This window comes from Larimichthys crocea, chromosome VI, assembly GCF_000972845.2.
Source record: "Larimichthys crocea isolate SSNF chromosome VI, L_crocea_2.0, whole genome shotgun sequence".
In the NCBI taxonomy this organism is placed as follows: Eukaryota; Metazoa; Chordata; class Actinopteri; family Sciaenidae; genus Larimichthys; species Larimichthys crocea.
In genome coordinates this window covers 18215499-18234813 of record NC_040016.1, presented here as the reverse complement: position 1 = coordinate 18234813, position 19315 = coordinate 18215499, and the positions used below count along the sequence as shown (strand labels likewise).

General features: G+C 41.8%; 2 protein-coding genes across 2 annotated transcripts; both read left to right on the top strand.

Annotated features, from left to right (window-relative positions):
• Positions 1 to 33: 33 nt before the first annotated feature.
• On the top strand, positions 34 to 6948 carry pmela (premelanosome protein a). Its single transcript, XM_027279451.1, has 13 exons — positions 34 to 267; positions 1159 to 1254; positions 1342 to 1488; positions 1586 to 1720; positions 2453 to 2614; positions 2727 to 3011; positions 3120 to 3784; positions 3926 to 4166; positions 4255 to 4410; positions 4530 to 4632; positions 4725 to 4930; positions 5025 to 5115; positions 6337 to 6948. Exons 1-13 carry the CDS (start codon positions 210 to 212, stop codon positions 6488 to 6490), a joined length of 2499 nt encoding a protein of 832 aa, XP_027135252.1. The 5' UTR covers positions 34 to 209; the 3' UTR covers positions 6491 to 6948.
• A 4571-nt stretch (positions 6949 to 11519) lies between these two features.
• prph (peripherin) lies at positions 11520 to 17004 on the top strand. The gene is made up of 9 exons (XM_019276682.2): positions 11520 to 12216; positions 13824 to 13884; positions 14361 to 14456; positions 14920 to 15084; positions 15173 to 15298; positions 15407 to 15627; positions 15873 to 15925; positions 16046 to 16119; positions 16253 to 17004. Exons 1-9 carry the CDS (start codon positions 11588 to 11590, stop codon positions 16331 to 16333), a joined length of 1506 nt encoding a protein of 501 aa, XP_019132227.1. The 5' UTR covers positions 11520 to 11587; the 3' UTR covers positions 16334 to 17004.
• Positions 17005 to 19315: the final 2311 nt, after the last annotated feature.

Here is a 19315-nt window from a genome sequence, read left to right as displayed (position 1 = left end):
ACAGTTTACCAGAGGGGGTGGTGCCAGTTTTCAGACTTCCAATGATGTCAGAGGTGAGATGAAACTTTATGGTAATTCAAGTCTGAGAACTTCTTAAAGAGGGCGAGGAGACGTTTCCCAAGTCTCTCTGGGAGTTGTGTTGGGGTTCAGGACTTCTGGGTGAGGATCGGGGCTCATAGAGAGGAGACGAACAAACAAACAAACACAGGATGACGACTCTGACACTGGTGCTACTGGTCTTGGCTTTTACATCTGCCACGGCGATAAGTGAGTACATCTGAAATGACAGAATTGAAGATTCAGTCCGGTGTGTGGTTTCATGTCAGAAAGTCAGTTGTGCAACAGGTGAATTTCAAGACAACAAATGTTTCTAAATTTATAGTTTTATAAGAAATTATCACAGTTATACAGTTAAAGTAAAACTTTTAATTTTACTTTTTTTGTCTCATTTGACACAAAAGATCTAAAGCAAGACAAACTACAGAGAGATAATGTGGTATTATGGCACAGTTACTCATATTTCGCTCAAGAAAAACTACATTTGAAAGTTTGAGCCTAAATTATTAGGTGTGACGTAAGACCTTTACACCACACACAGCTTGGCAAAAGGAAAAGTGATTGATTTTCCATTTCTGTGACTAATTCCAATCAACACATTTCAAAGTGTGTGCTATAATTCAGAATACTGTAATGTAATTCATAGTAAATTCATTTAGTATTTAGAAAAATAATCTGTGGGTGTTTTATACAATGGCATTTTCATACACACACACAGCACGAGATGAGCCGGTAGTCTGGGATCCTTCAGTTCTCCCACTGGGATTATTGATGTTGCTGCTCAGCTGATAGTCACATGAAAAGGATTGAGGGGGATTTCAGGTCGTGTGACTCCCACCACCAAGAACCCCGACACTCCTCACCCCTCCTCCACACCAAAATCATTAACCTGCTCTCGTTCACATAAGCGTCACAGTAGAAGTTGTACACAACTTTTGTTGCACAAGCAAAAATCTTAAGAGTCATATAATCTACACTGAAAACTAAAATAGATATTTGCAGCTGATTTACTGGAAACCCTTGTTGGTTGGTTGTCGATTACATAATATCAGGTGCATGATGTGGCTCCTTTTTCTGAAGAGTTTGTGATATTTCTTCCAGAGTCAAGAAGTCAGTTCACACGTTACCGCTCATGGAACTCACGGATGTATCCGGTGTGGAAAGACGGAGACCCAAGATTCAGGAACTGTTGGACTGGTGAGGCTCAATACTCTATTTCTAGAAACAAAAATGTCTCTTCCAGTTGATCTAAATATGTTAAATTGTGTGTAATCTTCTTTCCAGGTGGTGAAGTAACTTTTGATCTGAAAAATGATGCGCCCACCCTGACTGGAGCAAGAGCAACTTTCTCTATCAATCTTAATTTCCCACCAAATCAGACCGTGCGCTCTGACGGGCAGGTGGTCTGGGCAGAAAACTGCACCATCAACGGTAAGATAACCTTTCAAGTAAAAACAGTAAGGCCGTGTACTATGCAACCCATTGTGATTGCTATTTTAATTATTATTGCTACCATCATCTTTTCCAGGACAACAGTATCAGCAGGGTCAGGCTGTGTATCCCGACCAGGACACTGAGCGGACTGGAGTTTTCCCTGACGGCACACCGCTCACCAGGAGCCAGAACAAGAAACCCCACTATGTGTTTGTGTGGAAGACATGGGGTGAATATACTTCATTTAATACTTCAATACTTGGTGTGGTTAAAAACACAGGCTGCTCCCTCAGCTGTAATCAGTGCTTGCAGTAGGAACTTCGTGCTTCTTTGTGAGCACACAACAAGAGGGACACCGAATGCAGCTGTGGCTACATTACATTAACATGTAAAAATCTCCATAGAGACAAAGAACAGACCATAAAGGGTGTGTGTTAAAGAATAGAGGGGAAGTTTCTCCCCCAGCCAAGGAAAAGGGAGGTTAAAGTTTAACATTTGCCTCAGGCCATATCACGAACAAAGCCTTTTTAGTAAACAACTCTCCTGTGATCTTCTTCCTCTAACAGTTGGTATTTGTTGGATTTAAATTGTGATATTAAATCTTTGTTAACTTATTCTGTACTGTAAATAATTGGCATTATGCGAATTTACACAAATTATACTCTGTTTAGTTTAGCCAAGAAGAAGTCAACCTGGATTAAATCCCACAAAACATTTGGAGACATTCTTCCCAGTCTTCTTTTTTAAACCAAAAGTTTGTTCCTCGGCACAATTCAGAAAATAAAATGGACAGTTTATTCCGTTGCTGTTTGTCTTCCACCACAAATCAAACACAGGTTGTCACAAAAGCATCCCATCTAATGTGTGATGGAAGTGACACCTGGAGTGTCTACAAAATGTGTGAATGCAATGAATTGCACCGGTTAGGGTGCTAAAGAATCACACTTCTGCTCTATTGTAGGGCGTTACTGGCAGGTGGCAGATGGGCCGTCCTCCTCCCTCTCTATCGGTACAGACAACGTCCCCCTGGGCTCCTACAACATGGAGGTTGTCATCTATCACTGCCGTGGCAAAGACAAGTTCATCCCTCTTGGTTACGCCTCCACAACTTTCACAATCACAGGTGATTTAACCAAACGATATCTAACCCAACTTAAGGAAAATAACTCTGAAATATTTGTATTTATTTAACAACCTCATCGTAACAGCTCTACATCTTTTTGCTCTGTCATCAGACCAGGTTCCCTTCACCATATCACTCGCCCAGGTCAATGATGTGAACGAGAACGACCAGAACTTCATCCAGAACCGAGCCATCGCTTTTAGCGTCAAGCTTCATGACCCCAGCCAGTATCTCAACACCGCTGACATCAGCTTCAGCTGGGACTTTGGTGACAGCACTGGTACTTTGATCTCCAGAGACCTCACTGTCACTCACACATACCTCGCCGTCGGGACCTTCAAACCTCAGGTGGTCCTCATGGCGAGCATCCCCAATGGCTGTGGAAATCCCACAGCCGGTGAGATCTTAAACAAATTACTATCTTCTTATCTTTTATAAATAATACAATCCTATAAGATGTCTGAACTAAGCTTTGCTCAGCTGTTTTAAACTTTTTTTCCCCCAGTTGTTCCTATTGATGCCTCTGCTGCTCCAGCAGTAGTAGTGATGGCCTCCACCCCTGCAGCTGTCCCAGCAGCACCAGCTGAGGGAGGAGATGCGATTGCTCTGGATGTTCCTGCATCTGATGCTACTCCTGTGCAGCCAGAAGAAGCAGCCACGAACACAGAAGATGGAGAAGCAGTTGTTGATACAGACACCGAGACAGTAGAGGTCGCCTCAGTAGCCCCCGCTGGAATTGATGCAGCTGTCGTCCCAGAGGAACAAGATCCCGCCAACGCTGCTGCTGCAGATGTTGTTGCAGAGGACACAGATGCAGCAGCCGCTGCTGCCTCTGTTGCACCTGTAGCTGAAGAGCCGGCAGATGCTGAAGTAGCTGCTGCAGATGAAACTGCAGTGGTTACAGATGCAGCTGAAGAAAATGTGCCTGTGATTGATGCCGCCGCTGCTTCAGTTGCCCCTGTTGCAGAGGGGGAAGAAGTTGCAGCTGAGGTTGCTGAGACGGTCACTGTTGCTCCTGTTGCAGAAGGTGCTGCAGAGCAAGAAGCTGACGTGGCTGCTGATACTGTGGCTGCTGATACTGCTGCTGTTGATGCTGCTGCTGTTGATGCTGCAGTTGTTGATGATGCTGCTGCTGCAGATGTTGCCGTTGAAGATGCTGCTGCCGCCGATGTTGCTGCTGTTGATGCTGCAGCTGTTGATGATGCTGCTGCTGTTGAGGCAGCTGCTGTTGATGCTGCTGCTGTTGAGGCAGCTGTTGATGATGCTGCTGCCGCCGATGTTGCTGCTGTTGATGCTGCTGATGCTGCAGCTGTTGATGATGCTGCTGCTGTTGAGGCAGCTGCTGTTGATGCTGCTGCTGCCGATGTTGCTGCTGTTGATGCTGCCACAGAAGTTGCCCAAGCTGTATCAGAGGCCCCTGCTGATAACATTGTACCTGCCGCCACTGAAACTACAATTGTAGAAGAAGCAGCACCAGCTGAAACCGTCGCCGATACCGAAGCTGAAGTACAGGCAACTGAGAATGAAGTTGCAGCAACTGCAGCTCCTGCAGGTAAAAATTTAAGTAAACTAAAATAAGTGCACGCAGAATAAAAAGACGGCTCTTGTAACAAAAGTCTCATGACATGATGTCTTTCCAGCGGTTGCTGAAGAGGCTGTCCCAGCTGAAGGTGAAGTCCAGGCAGAGGATCCAGCACAGGTTGCCCTTGTTGTGGCTAAAAGACAAGCACCGGAGCTTACAGCTGACTGCATGGTCTACCGTTATGGCTCCCTCGCCACATCTGTAGATGTTGTCCGTAAGTCAATGCAGATTTTGTATTTATTATTAAACCTCGATAGATAATATTACTCTTTAATTAAACAGTATGATTTCATGGTGTTAAAATGTCTCTGTCTTTCTCTTTCAACCCTGCAGAGGGTATTGAAAGTGTAGAGATTGTACAGGTGGCCAACGTTGTAGCAATGGCGACTGAGTTGGATCAGAACGCTGTGGACGTCACCATCACATGTCAGGGAAGGTGAGCAGCAACTAATAATCAATGAGTTTGCACTTTATCCATCTGACAAATGACAAAAAATATCTAAAATGTCTAAAATATCTTTCCTCCAGTCTGCCAAGTGAGGTCTGCACAGTCATTTCAGATGCTGACTGTATCACACCAGTGGAAACAATCTGCAGTGCAGCCACACCCTCTCCAGACTGTCAAATGATCCTTCGTCAGTTCTTCAACGACTCTGGAGTGTTTTGCATTAATGTGTCCTTGACCAATGATGTCAGTCTCGCTGTGGCAAGTGCCAGAGTTAGCGTGACAGTAGGTGAGTGAAAAAAAGAAAGAATTCCTAGCCGCCTAATCTATAGACTAATCTCATTTTATTTCACTCTCATTTATATAATGTGTTTCGATTTCAGCCTCTGGTGGTTCCCCAGCTGGAACCGCAGCCACAGTCCTGGGTGTTATGGTTCTTGCCTGTGTCGTCTGTTGTATTAGTTTGATGTACAGGTGAGTACCTTAGTTTCGAGGTACAGTAATTCTGTGACCTCATTTTACTGTCGGCCCTTTAGACCTTTCTCACATGGGAGAAACTTGTTTAACTTGTAATGGCAGGAAAAGCAGGTGATGATATTAATAATTGCGCAGTTCAATTCAGGCGTGTCACAAACCATGTCAGTAAGCCATTAGGAAGAGTAAGCGTTGACTGATTGATCCCTGTGGAACGCCCAAACAGTCAGCTTTCAGATCAGAGTCTGTACAACAGTATTCGTACCTTGGTTTTTGACAAACAGTCTTACCTTCCCCCAAGTCCAGACAATACTAACTTCACTCTAATAACATCTCACAGAAAAATTACTGAAACTGAGAGTGATCCTGCAAGAATCACGTTAAGACAAAGACAAGCAAAGACAAGACAAATATTTGGTCTTATTCCATGCCATATGAACTCATTAGTGAATTAGTCAACATTTAATCTTCTGCGGGTTTCTTCCTACTTATTATTCATTTCATCCCGAATCGAGTGCTATTACTTTTAAGAGATTTGTGAGTTTTACTAACAGGTGCAGTAACTGCTCTGCTGATTAGGGCCGGCAGTTGCTCCTGGTTGCTTGACAACCTCAAGCCTGCCTGAAGGAGGAGAGAGGGGAGGGGCTATTTTCAAAATAAGAGTCCAGACATGATTTATACATAGAAACGTAGGAAAATTTGTCTTCTCACTCACATTCGTCTGCTAAAGCTGTCAGCCTTATAGTTTTGGTGTAACACACAAAGATGTGCGCCAGCAACACCCATCCACAGCCTCATAGACTGCCATGTTAAAAAGGCGGGAACATTTCTGGAGGAAAGCAGAAGTAACGCTTCTTTGAATCGCTCTAAAGGTCACATTTCTTCACTTTATCAACACAAAATAACTATGTAGACGTTCAGGAAGGGCTCAGGGTGCTCCCAGTGATTTTGGTTCAATGATTGGAAATACAGTTTGGCCAGAAATCCTTCCTGTTCGAGGGGTGGTCTCAGCATTTTCTCTCTCTCTCTTACTTTTAATTTTTTTTTATTTTAATTACTAAGAATTAAATACATGCTAATTGCTAACATGCTAATGCTAATTGCTAGCTGTGTGTAAATAAACATGTTAAAAATGAATATTTGAGGTGTGCTTTTTGAATACAGACCCCCGGCAACAGCCCACTCGTCACTCTGTCTCACCTGTTTTATGTTTCTAAACAGGCGGTTCAAGCAGTACCAGCCACTAAGAGAAGACGGTGGTGACAACAGAGGAGGCAGCTCAGCGGTAACATCAGCGCCTCTGCTGTTGTGGAACTTGTTGAGCCGACAGTCGCCAGGAGAGAGTCGGCCGTTGCTTCAGGGGAGGATTGTGTGAATATCATCACCAGCTCATGCACTCAACATCTACAAAGTCTGCTAAAAAAATTGGCTTTATGCATGTAATACTTTAACTGTAGCAGTATTGTAACTCCCATTGAAATGTATTGAACCAGAAACAGTGTGTCAAGATAAGTGAACGCAAGTCCTCTGTGCAAGAGTGTGTGTGGAAATAGAAAGGAGGAGGTGTAATTAAAAAAGTGAATTAAAAGTATTGAAGCATTTGTAGAGGAAAGTGATATTTATTTTGACCTACAGTATTTTTTATTAATTGGCACTGATAGTTTTTAGAAGCCATAACTTATTGTCTTATTTGTGGCCTACTTATACTAAACCAAATGGAAAATCAATGTTAACACATTTCAGTTCAATTTCTTTACCGTGTAATTTAAATCACTCACGTCACCGAACATCGTTATGTTTGCTACCCTGAAATTAATAAAACAAAACTTTATCACCATCAAGTTTGCTTTTCCTCTTTTATTTTTAATTTGCATGTGACATTTATGTGATTTCATGTCCTTCAACATTTAACAAGCAGATTTTAAATCTGATTATCAAAAGCAAAATTTGGAAAAATTTATCAAATCACAAGGTCCGTGAACAATCAATTCACTAATGCAAAATCTTTATTTATAGATCAAATGACTATGGGTAATAAGAAAGATGTCACTCTGTCTGATGGGATTTATCTCTCCAGTTTTCCTCAGCCTCACAGAGCATTTTAACCTCTTTTCAGCTCATTGTTTTGGTTTTCTGCAAATTCACAATTAAGTTTCAGCTTACCGCTCACATTAACAGTGTTTTTAGGCACAAATGGCACCAAATGTAGACTGCAACGATAAAACGAGCCAGATATTTCCCACTTAAGAGTGAATATATGACTTAAGTTCTTCAGATGACCAAAAACATAACTCCAAATTAATGTTACTGTTGGCTAACACTATTTATAGGGTGATGTTTCACTGCCCCCAAGTGACCAAAAAATCAAAATGCATCTTTAACTAAAACTAGAATTTTTTAAAGTTTAACCTTACCTTGAAGATCATTACAGCTAAACACAGAACCTACGACAACAACTTAAAGTTTAACTGTTGTATTTTTAGAAAGCTTGTAAAAAAAAAAAGTGAAACAGGCATCGCACAATTACATTAAGATTAGAAAATTCTGTTTCATACATAGTATCATGACGTACAACAATCTAAAAACTTGCAGCAACCTTACAGAATGCAAACAGGCAACATTTTAAACGGTCTCAACAGGCGTTCAGCTAGAGTAAAGACGCTGTGTTGTGTTTATAGGAACGCTGCTGCTGAGTGTGCTAAAAAAAGATATTGCCATCATGTCCTGCTCTTTGCTCAATTAAAATGATTTATCAAGCTGTTGCAGGCTACCTTAATGCACCAAGCTGGATGAAGAGCGGCTGATGAAACATGTAACATGTACATCATATGACACACTGCAGTGCAGGAAAAAAAAATAGGCTGACGTCACTGCAGCAAAAAGCTTTAATGGAAGAAGTATGGCCTGGCCTACACAGTGGAAACAAAAGATGTGGGGTGATGGGAAGTAAAAGAAAATGGATCTTGATTACATGGTTTGCATTTATAAATCTATATCTATCACTTTAATTATAAATTTCAAAGTGAAAGTGGATCTGTTTTTGTGAAGGCTTTTGCATTATATCTTATCTAAAATTCTATTTTATTAATGCACTCGTCTATGCAGCAAAATATGAGATAAAATGGGATCAAAACCTTTTGGATATTTGTGCCAATTTACAACGATGTGGTTTCACTAATGCATGCACTGCTCCACAGTGTCCTTTCCCTGTCTGTCTCTCTCTTTACTTACATACATACGTAAGTATTCCAAATGCAAATCCCCCTTACAGACTTCTGCAACACTGCAGTGCTCCATTACGGTAATTACCAAACACAGTCGTTAATCATCCCCGGCCGTTAACATGTCTTTCTGTCACATGTACACAAGTCTTGCTCAGCCATCTCCGTTTAGCCCGGACGTGCACTGCAGCCAAGGCGAAACCCCACAGCTCTGCTGGAAGGCCATCGTTTATCACAGATCTATATCTTGGACGTGACAGCCCTCCCGGATCTTACCAGGCCTGCAGTTTGTAATAGATCACAGAATCCTCACCACATGTGATCCTCGCCAGTCAAATCAAAGCCTGACTGGCTCACCAAAGCTCCAGGAAATGGTGTCTCTTTTGCACACAAAGCCAGACTTGTATAAATCTTGCGTGCTCTCTGGACAAGCGTACCTGAGGATGAGTCAGTAGGGTGACACCCAAGCAGTGACACAGCTCTGATTAATTTAAACGACTCTTTATTGCTCACATTCCCTTTAAAAGGGTTGGCAGTTTCCTTCATCTGCCCTCTACACTGCAGAAATCAAGTCAGGATGTAGCAGTCTTGCTGCAGCCTGCAATCAACATTAGCAACATTTGACAACTGTAGTTATTATTATATACTTTACATTAAAGCCAGTGTGTGAAGAATTTAAACAATTGCTTGTCTGAACAATGTCTGAATGTCCACCCACACCTTTCTGGTTCAATCATTTATGTAACCTACAATCACAACAATCATTCCTATTACACAGTGATTAGCCACGTGCACAGAGGCAACAAAGTAAGCAGAGTGTGAACTTCTCTCTTAGGCTCTTGTTTTATGCTTTACTACTTTTGTCACTTTGTCACTAGTACATATAGTCAGAAAATTGAGTGTTTCCAACCACCCTAAAATGAAATGCTTTGTTATTCCATAAGACTGGGACATCTAAATGTCTGTTTAGATTTGAAAGATGACACACACACACACAATGGGAGTTCAATATGTGGAAATGGGAACAGATACTCTAGCCTGATACTGTCGAAGAGGCATTATTGAATTCATCGGCCCTTTGGGAATTCTCAGAGAACCAGGAGGATCAATCGCTAATGGTAACATCTGGCTGATGGTTAGTATTACTGACACAGTCCTGTTCAAAACTGGATGTTTTGTGTATGTGTGACATGCATGCTAATAAATTAAAGTGCAGAAATGCAGATATAACCTTTACACTGATAAGAAACCTTGACATATGGGCAGATTGGAGCAGGATCTGGTTGAAAGAATAGAAAGTGAGACCTGCCCTGAGCAGAAAGAGAGACGGAGAGAGAGTGAGACACGGGGTGAGGCCGAGGGGGGAGGGAGATGAGAGGAGAGAGTTACTGACCATAAAGCAGGTTGATTAGATTACAGAGCTAAGACCAGTATGGGCCATTTATTACACAGAAAGCCAGAGCTCTGCTGAAACAGCCATGCAAGGAGGAAAATCAAGAGTTTAAGTGTGTGTTTGTGAATGACAGACAGAGATGATTTTTTACCACGCTGTGCTCCAGATGCTCAATTAGGAGGAGGAAACCCAAAGTTAAATTTAATAAGAAAACGCGCTGAGTCCAGGTTAAAACAAAGGCTGCTGATTGGTGTGTAACAGTGTGTGTGTGTGAAAGAGAAAGGGAAACAAACATGACATATATATATAAATATGTTATATTTAGTTGTTTTATATCAGATACGAGAGAACATAAAGGCACCGCACACCACAGGGGACACAAAGGAAACAATGTGCCACACCCAGTCGCTACAGAGAGCATGCTCAGGATTACGTCAACTTTATATGAGATTGGTAGCCTCTCTGCAGACCTCAATTAAAATGGCTATAGACCTTACACACACATGCACACACACACCTACACACACATGCACACACACACCTACACACACATGCACACACATACACACACACACAGTCTGCAGAAAGATTTGAAGGTGTTGCCTCATGGACTGCAGATGACATGAACATTTTCAATATATTCTATGTGTATATATAAAAGCAGCAACGATAAGCATGCAACAGTGTTTATGGATCTTGGTCATGCCGTGCCATTTTGAGTTAAAGCTCAGCAGAGATTGATGTTAAAACTAATATATCACAACTTTACAGTAAAGCGTTTAGTGTTTGCACTTCCTGGATTAACTGATGCATTATTGATGCTTTCATAGCACAGTCCCTTCTTTTGTCGCTGGTTGAAGCAACTTTAAATAGAAAAAGTCTTATATGAGAGGTATAAATCAAAACACCGTATGTCAAGAGCGAGTTAAATGTGATGTAAAGTTTGAAGTTTGGTATTGTGGAGACTTTTTTTGTGTTCCTAAACTGGTAATTATTCGTGTTGGGTAAATCGCGTCCCTCAACCTGCTATAACATCAGTCACTAGTCATCTATTCGACTTGCCAACACCCGATGTTCGACAGAAGTATTGACAACTATTATTTGACAACTCTTTACAACTCTAACAGGGATTACTGGATCTAGTGCATTTTAACAGGATGGAATAACTGCGGAGTCATGGCTCTGCCCCAGACGGCCAAAATATCAATAAAGTATTCCATTACTGTAAAAGGAGAGAGAGACACGGAGGAGAGAGGAAGGGAGACAGATGGAGGGGGGAAAGAATCAAATCAATGTATCCATGTGATTCGATTTGGGGCCATGATTTCACAGTTTCTTATTGAGAACCAGGTAACACAATCCTTGACACACGTGTGATAGTAAAATTAAGCACAGCGCATGTGCAAGTGAGAGTGAAACCGGATGCTGTATATAGGAATCATATGGACAAGCAACAAACAAAACTGACTGTGTACGAACCGATGCAAAGTGTCAACGAGTTCATGAATCGGGGCGAGGAGGGGCGCTCGTGAGGAGGCATCTTTAGTAATCAAAGCAGCAATGTGGAAGCCAGGCAGGACTCTTGCCAAGTGCTCTGGTTAAAAGGGTGGAACTGTCGAGACAGAGAGTAAGACAGAGCACCAATGAAAGCGCAGATAGAGAGAGAGAGAGAGAAGGAGAGAGAGGGGTATGGTCTATCCCTGAAGGGTAGGGAGTGGCCAAAGTGTGTATGCTGATGAATGATGGAGAAAGGAAAGGTTCATGTGGGTGGGGTGAGGAGAAACGAGGGAGGGGGAGGCGTGAGGGTGATGGGACGGCCAGCTTGTGTGCATAAAAACCCCCAGCGATCTTCAGTCTGATGTCCTGTTGCCTCACGAGCATCTCCAGACCTCAAGATCTTCATCTTTTCACAGCGATAGCGAAGAGAACAAGACCAACCATGAGCCACTCTTCAATGCATACTTCCACTTCCTACAGGCGCACCTTTGGAAGCCCACACCCCATCTCCATGTCCTCTTACGCCCCTGTGTCCTCCCGTATGCCTGGTTCTGGAGGGCGCTATATGCGTTCAATGTCGCCTGTGGTTACATCCCGCTCCACCACCTACCAACAACAGCGTTCCCGCCCCACCACCCAGTCCACTCGCATTGCCTACGATAAGGTGGACTTCACCCTGGCTGAAGCCATCAACCAGGAGTTCCTGACCACCCGCAGCAATGAGAAGCAGGAGCTGCAGGAGCTCAACGACCGCTTTGCCAGCTTCATCGAGAAGGTGCGTTACCTGGAGCAGCAGAATGGTGCACTGCAGCAGGAGCTCAACCAGTTCAAGGGCCAGCAGCAACATGGTCAACCCAACCGGGCCACCGACCTCTTCCAGGAGGAGCTGAGGGAGCTGCGGCACCAAATGGACACCATCGGAAAGGAGAGGGACCAGTATCTACTGGAGAGGGACAACCTGGCTGAGGACGTGGGCCTGCTTAAGCAGAGGTTGGTACCAATATGATGAGAAAGAAAAAAAAAAGTATGATGCATGGACCAATTAAATCACTGGTGCTTGGATTTAGAAAGATGGTTCATGCATGGGTGATAATGTAAGATATTTGGGGTAAAGGAAAGGGTAATTTGAAGAGCACATTGAAATAAAAGAAAAGAATAGTTTGAAGAATTTGCAGAACATGTGGTGACAGAGAAAGTTGCATCCTGTTCAAACAAACCATCTTGTCCTAACAAAGTCTCTCCTTACTTTGTCGGTTATAAACATCGAGCCATGGGTGTGGGTTTTTACTTACCACCAATATCACCATCACTTTATTCATTCACACTGTTATAATACACTGTGCATAGTACGCCACGCACAGAAAAGGTAGAGAGTCCCCGAGTGCTTCCCCCTTGAGCCCAGTATTGATCGTGATGTAGGGCGTGGCACATAAACACGCATGGACACCACAGAGCGGCAGCGTGATACGAGACACTGCCCTGCATCTCGCGCATGAGATTGTTTCTATGTGTATGTTTATTGAATGTCTTGCGATTCAACATAAAACAAGGTCAGGATTCCCATAAATAAAAGCATGGACTTTTAAAGGCGTGCACAATTATGTACGCGCACACTGAGTTGAGTGGGAAAAAAAGGGGGAGGATGTAAGGAGCAGACACAGGGTGGGGTCGACTGAAGAGCAGGGAGGAGAGAGAGAGAGAGGAAATAGGTCCAGAGGAAGGGAGGTTGGATATCAGGCGTGGTGAGAATAGCGTCAGGAAAAATCAATGTGACTCAGTGACTCCATTAGGTGTGTTTTCAGTGTCCCTCTGTGCTGATGGGATGGTGCCAGAGACCCCATTAGGACAAAAGGACCCCTGTAACACAACATGAATTAAAGATGAGGAGGCAGGGTCCACCATGTAATGCCCCCCCCCCACTAATCTACTTTATGTCCAGACCAGGTATGACTTCTGTCTGACAGGACAGACGGTGCTGAATTCAAATCTACATCCAGACATCGACCACACAAACTTTCATTGTACATTGTGATATAATTTGTGATGACTCACCACAGTGACTCATGAACTGTAACTGAATTATAAGAGCATTATGAAATATCCTTTGTCATTTTCATATCACATTGCAGCTCAGCATCAAAAGACATGTTGGCTGAAGTCTGTCTGCAAAATGTCTTTGCTAAATCAAATGTCACTCCCGTTATCAGTTTTTGTCTCGTCACTGTGCACTAGCCAATATTAAAACGACAGTTTGAAATCTTTAAAGAAATGGGAAGTGTGTGTCTGTGTGTGTACGTAACCTTGTCAAGTGTTTACCGGTGACCTTATTGAACTGGTAGAGAAACACATTAGTAGAAAGGAGCAGCTGCCGATCCCACTGGGCGCACTCCCAAAACCTTTTTACAGGACTGTGAATTAACAAATTGATCCAGAAAGCTTTTTGCCAGCTGACGCCCCGGTGCAACCATAGACAGAAATTTGTGTTTTTGGACAAACTCATCATGTTCTCCTCACACCCTCTTTTGAAAAAAAAAAAGTCTTGGTGCCTGCAGGAAATCTGTACATTGAAATACTTTGTCTCGCTCTTTGTCTTCAAGGTTGGAGGACGAAGCCCAGAAGAGGGCAGATGCCGAGAATAACCTGGTTGCTTTCCGCAAGGTAAACTCTCAGCTCACTGGACCGTGATTACCATATTGATAACAGTGACCTCAGGCTCAGATAACAGGTCAAAGTGGTCAGTTTTGTTCCATCTCCAACACTTCCACAACAGTGTCACAGTAATATGACAGGACAGATGACTAAAATGTCATTGATCCAAACTACTGTACACATTTTTTGGCACTTTTCTATTGAAATATTCTCCCCCTAAGGCTGCAGACGACTCTTTTTGACATTAGTTTAATTGATTTTTATACTAAAATGTGAATTATAACCTCTGTACCACATCATAACCCAAAATATTTCTATGCACTGAAGAGAACTGAGATTTCTGTCTCACATTTAATAATTATATATCACACTCCCATAATCATCTCAGCGTATTGAAATGTAATCTCAGAGCCACTGCGATATAATAAAAAAAAAAAACATTTATGATGGAAACATAAACCATGTTTGTCTCATCTATAAACTAGGATGTGGATGATGCCACGTTGGCCCGTCTGGAGCTGGAGAGGAAGATCGAGTCTCTAATGGATGAAATTGAATTCCTCAAGAAGCTCCATGATGAAGTAAGTGATGCTACCTCCTCTGCAATTTTCCACTGTGTATTAATGGAAAAATCCTTTGTCTCAGGAGTCACCTTCAATATTATATATAGTGACCTTTAATGGTAATATTCTGCATGTCATCTCAGCTGACCGGTAATATTAATGATAAATGCAATGAGATCATCCCACTGACGCAGAAAGTCATTTTTTTGTGCTGGATTAACAAGCTTCAACAAATTGCACAACTGATTTAAATTTAAATTTTATATTTATGTTAAAGAAAATTAGTGGGTGGATACCACTGGATGCAAAACAAGAAATCGCTTATTTTCAGAAGAAAATATTATTTGAATAGAAGTTGGATGAAATTTATCAAAACTGAACCCTGAAGGGTCCAACTGGGTCCTTAGAGCTAAATAAATGCCACGTAGTACTGTGTTGACAACATTTTTAAAAATATTTTCCCATATTTTGGTATTATCAGGAAATCCAGGAAGTACAAGTGAGTGTCCAGACCCAGCAGCTGAAGATGGAGGTGGACAGCAGTGTCAGGCCCGATCTGACTGGTGCCCTGAGGGACATCAGGGCCCAATATGAGACCATTGCTTTGAAAAACATGCAGGAATCTGAGGACTGGTACAAGTCCAAGGTGGGCAGACATACACACTGACAGTCATAACACATAAACATACAAACACATATTCATTCTTGCGTGCTTTCCTTTCTTTTTCCTACAGTTTGCTGATTTGACTGAGTCTGCAAAGCGCAACACCGATTCTCTGCGGCAGGCCAAGCAGGAGGCCAACGAGTCCAGGAGGCAGATTCAGTCTCTCACCTGTGAAATCGATGCGCTGAAAAACACGGTAAGGTCAAACACCACCTGTCATTTTTCTATATGAATCTATAATACACACATTACAGCCTCTCATTACATCGAATGTGCTACTCTGTTTTTTTTGTTTTTTTTTCAGAATGAAGCTCTGCTGAGGCAGATGCGTGAAATGGAGGATCAGTTCGGCAATGAGATTGGCAACTACCAGGACAATGTAGGCAGGCTGGAGGATGAGATCCGCCACCTGAAGGAGGAGATGGCTCGCCACCTTCGGGAGTACCAGGACCTCCTCAATGTCAAAATGGCTCTGGACATTGAGATTGCTACTTATCGTAAACTGCTGGAGGGGGAGGAGAGCAGGTGAGGGAAAACATACCAAGTACCAGGTCGCGATTTTTAATTTTCTTTTTATCACATTAGATTTCTCTTTTAATTGAAGGCAAGGACGGCAGGATATTAGTCACCTCATTGATAAAATGATCTAAGCTCAATTGTGGTGTTGATGTCACGGTTCTTCTTCCAGATAATCCAGTTTTCAAGTAAATGAAATTACTTTTCATTACAGATTAATTCATAATACTCACATTTTATATTCTTCTGTTTAGGATTACTATTCCCATCGTCAATCTTGGCATGAGCAATCACTTTGGTGACCGAGGTAAGTTATAGTTCTCTTTGTCCAAGATCTAGCTTCACACTGATCAATAACAGCTTTTGATAACCTTAAAAACTTCTCTATATAAAAATGGATGTAAAAATTTGTCCTACTTTTTTACAGACTTTGAACAAACTCCAAGCACCGTGAGCAAGAGGACTGTGGTGATCAAGACAGTTGAGACTAGAGATGGAGAGGTACAACGATCTATATAAACATGACATGACACAATGCAAAATAACCAGCTATATTATTGATATTATTTGCAATTATTGGAAGCTGTATTTACTTAAATAAATAAAGTGAACAAATCTGTTTCTTTTGCATCAGGTGGTGAAGGAGTCCAGGAAGGAGAAGGAGAGAGACTCAGACCGCTCTGATAGAACCGACAAGGACGACCATGACGAGTAGAAAAATACAGATTAGAAAATGTGAAGGCCAGAGCCAAGAAGGGGAAAAAAATACAATAAAAAAATGAGAAAAATAGGGAAAAAACCCCCAAACTCCTCATTCTCAATAGTTATGTGCTTTATTGTCTAGCAAAGAGTCTCTCAGTATAGGTGCAATGTTGAATGAATCCCTTTAGACAGTGTCACTTTGGTGCTATTTAAGCTACCCGATTTTTGCTAAACACTTGTGTCATCCGTAGGACTAAGCGAAACCACTTTATTAACATACCACTTGAGGCCTTGATTTACAGAGCAATCCCGTGAAATCCTTAGACGAACAGACGTACGTAGCAGAGTATTAAACTAGAGGAGGTAGTTTAAATGCAGAATTTTAGTATTTGGTGTCGTAGATATACGTAACTTACTAACAAGACATCAGACACTGCCCTTTGGTCAACATTCCTTAAAAGACAAGCTGATAATAAATTACCTTTTTGCATTTGTTTTAGAAGCTTTGCTGTCCTCTTATTGTGCAAACCAACAAATCAGCAAAGACGTGGATCATTAATAAATATGTAACACACAGGAAATGTCGACAGTCACCAACTGAAAAGACTTGCTGAATGTGCTTCGCATCGCTGTGTGTACCTGGCTCGATTGATGAATGAATATGTAAGTTAAAATAAATTTAATCTGAGCAAATCTGTCTTGTCTGTCTACGTAACTCCTTTATAAACGTACCACAAGTGTTTCCACTACTACTACCTTGTTCAAGTCCAGCACCTTGTACTTGTTGTTTTAATGTCACTCAGATCAGCTCAGTGGTTTGCATAAACTATAACATGCACTTTATGAAGCATGGAGAGGTGGACCAAGGGAATACCTACAGTGTTTTATGAACAAATGATAGATACATAGTATGAAAGGCCCCGTTCAGCTCAAGGGTGACAAACTTTACCACACAAAAAGGCCCCGTTCAGCTCAAGGGTGACAAACTTTACCACACAAACCACATACACATGATAACTTTGGAAAACTGTGTGCTGTGGCATGCCTGAATAAAGTCACAGATAAATTTATATATATTATAAATAAATAAAGATTTGTGATTTCTCCCCTACTTCAAGAAGTGGTCACTCTTAAATCTATCTTTGGTTGCAAGAATTGATTTAGTGAAATCCCTGTACTTGTTTTAACGTCTTCTCATTTTTCCACATTCTCCCTTTAGATTTAACTTTAATAAATCAATCAGACTTTTATTTGTAAAGCACTTTTCATAACAAAACATTGTAACACAAAGTGCTTCACACAATAACCCGATTAAAATCGATTCAGGCAGCCAATTCAGAGACTTATTATAATATGTGCTCTCTTTCTGGTCTTCGTCAACAGAGGAGCAACAGCTGAGATTTGAATAACTGCAGTTGAGGTAGATTCTTGTTAGGAAGACCAGAACATTGAGCATTACAATAGTCGATTCGGCAGGTGATAAAAAAGCACGCATTAATGTCTCTGTGTTGGCTGTGTTGAGAGAGAAACGGTCGTACTTTGGCAATGTTAAGTGTTGTGGAGAAATTGCTGAAGTCTAAGGTCAATGGTGAGGTCAGGGGGGAAGAAAGTGTTCAGGAGCCTCTGATGTCTTATGCTGTATTATTTATTGACGCTTGGCCAAGATGAATTAGAGACACTCTCAAAGTTCATCAGAAGCGCCTGAGTCGGTCTCACATTCTGCCCAACTCATCCTGGTGGATCGACTTTAAACCCCAAGATAACACCACAAATGCTATACGCCCAGAATTAGTCAAAGAGAATATTTTTACCCATGGAACAACCAACAACTAATACTGCTGAGGACCTGAAGGCCCGCATGTGACCTTGTGTAACCTAAGGATGGAAAATTCCATAACATTAAGATGATAAATAGTTATATTTTTAATAATAATAAATAAAGTGCTTGTAGTTTGATATTTAGTTTCTCTCTCTGTGCCTCAGTAGGCCAATGAATAATTAAAATTTCGGTTTTGTCCTGGTTGAGCTGTAAAAAAATCTTCTGTAACTGTATGTATAAAGTTAAAAAGTTAAATTTCTAAGTATGTTAGTTTAGATTTCTGTAGAGACAAACTGATATAGAGCTCATATAAAGTGATCACTCACCAGAGATGAAGATGCCACATGTTGCAGTCCTCTGCGTGTTGTTAATTTGCCCTGAGTACAACATCTCAGGCTACACTTCAGCCTCAAACGGCAGGTGTCTCAGCCAGGTGCACATCCAAACATCAACTGTATTTAAATCCATCCATTTTCAAACCCACCTGTGAGGATGAAAGGAAGGAAGGAAGGAAGGAAAATACGACGAAAGGAAGGTATGAAAAAAACGACGAAAGGAAGGAAGGAAGGAAGGAAGGAAGGAAAAAACAACGAAAGGAAGGAAGGAAGGAAGGAAGGAAGGAAGGAAGGAAGGAAGGAAGGAAAAAACAACGAAAGGAAGGAAGGAAGGAAGGAAGGAAGGAAGGAAGGAAGGAAGGAAGGAAAAAACAACGAAAGGAAGGAAGGAAGGAAGGAAGGAAGGAAGGAAGGAAGGAAGGAAGGAAAAAACAACGAAAGGAAGGAAGGAAGGAAGGAAGGAAGGAAGGAAGGAAGGAAGGAAGGAAAAAACAACGAAAGGAAGGAAGGAAGGAAGGAAGGAAGGAAGGAAGGAAGGAAGGAAGGAAAGAAGGAAGAAAGGAAGAAAGGAAGGAAGGAAGGAAGGAAGGAAGGAAGGAAGGAAAGAAGGAAGGAAGGAAGGAAAGAAGGAAGGAAGGAAGGAAGGAAAGAAAGAAAGAAGGAAAGAAGGAAGGAAAGAAGGAAGGAAGGAAAAAAACGACGAAAGGAAGGAAGGAAAAAAAAGTCTTTCAAAATAAGAGTCCCTTCAAAATGAGAGCCTATTGTAAAGTCAATGATGACACAGCTTGCTGTATTAATACTGAATTTACTGAGCAGTGTCAGTAATAATGTATGGGGGCGA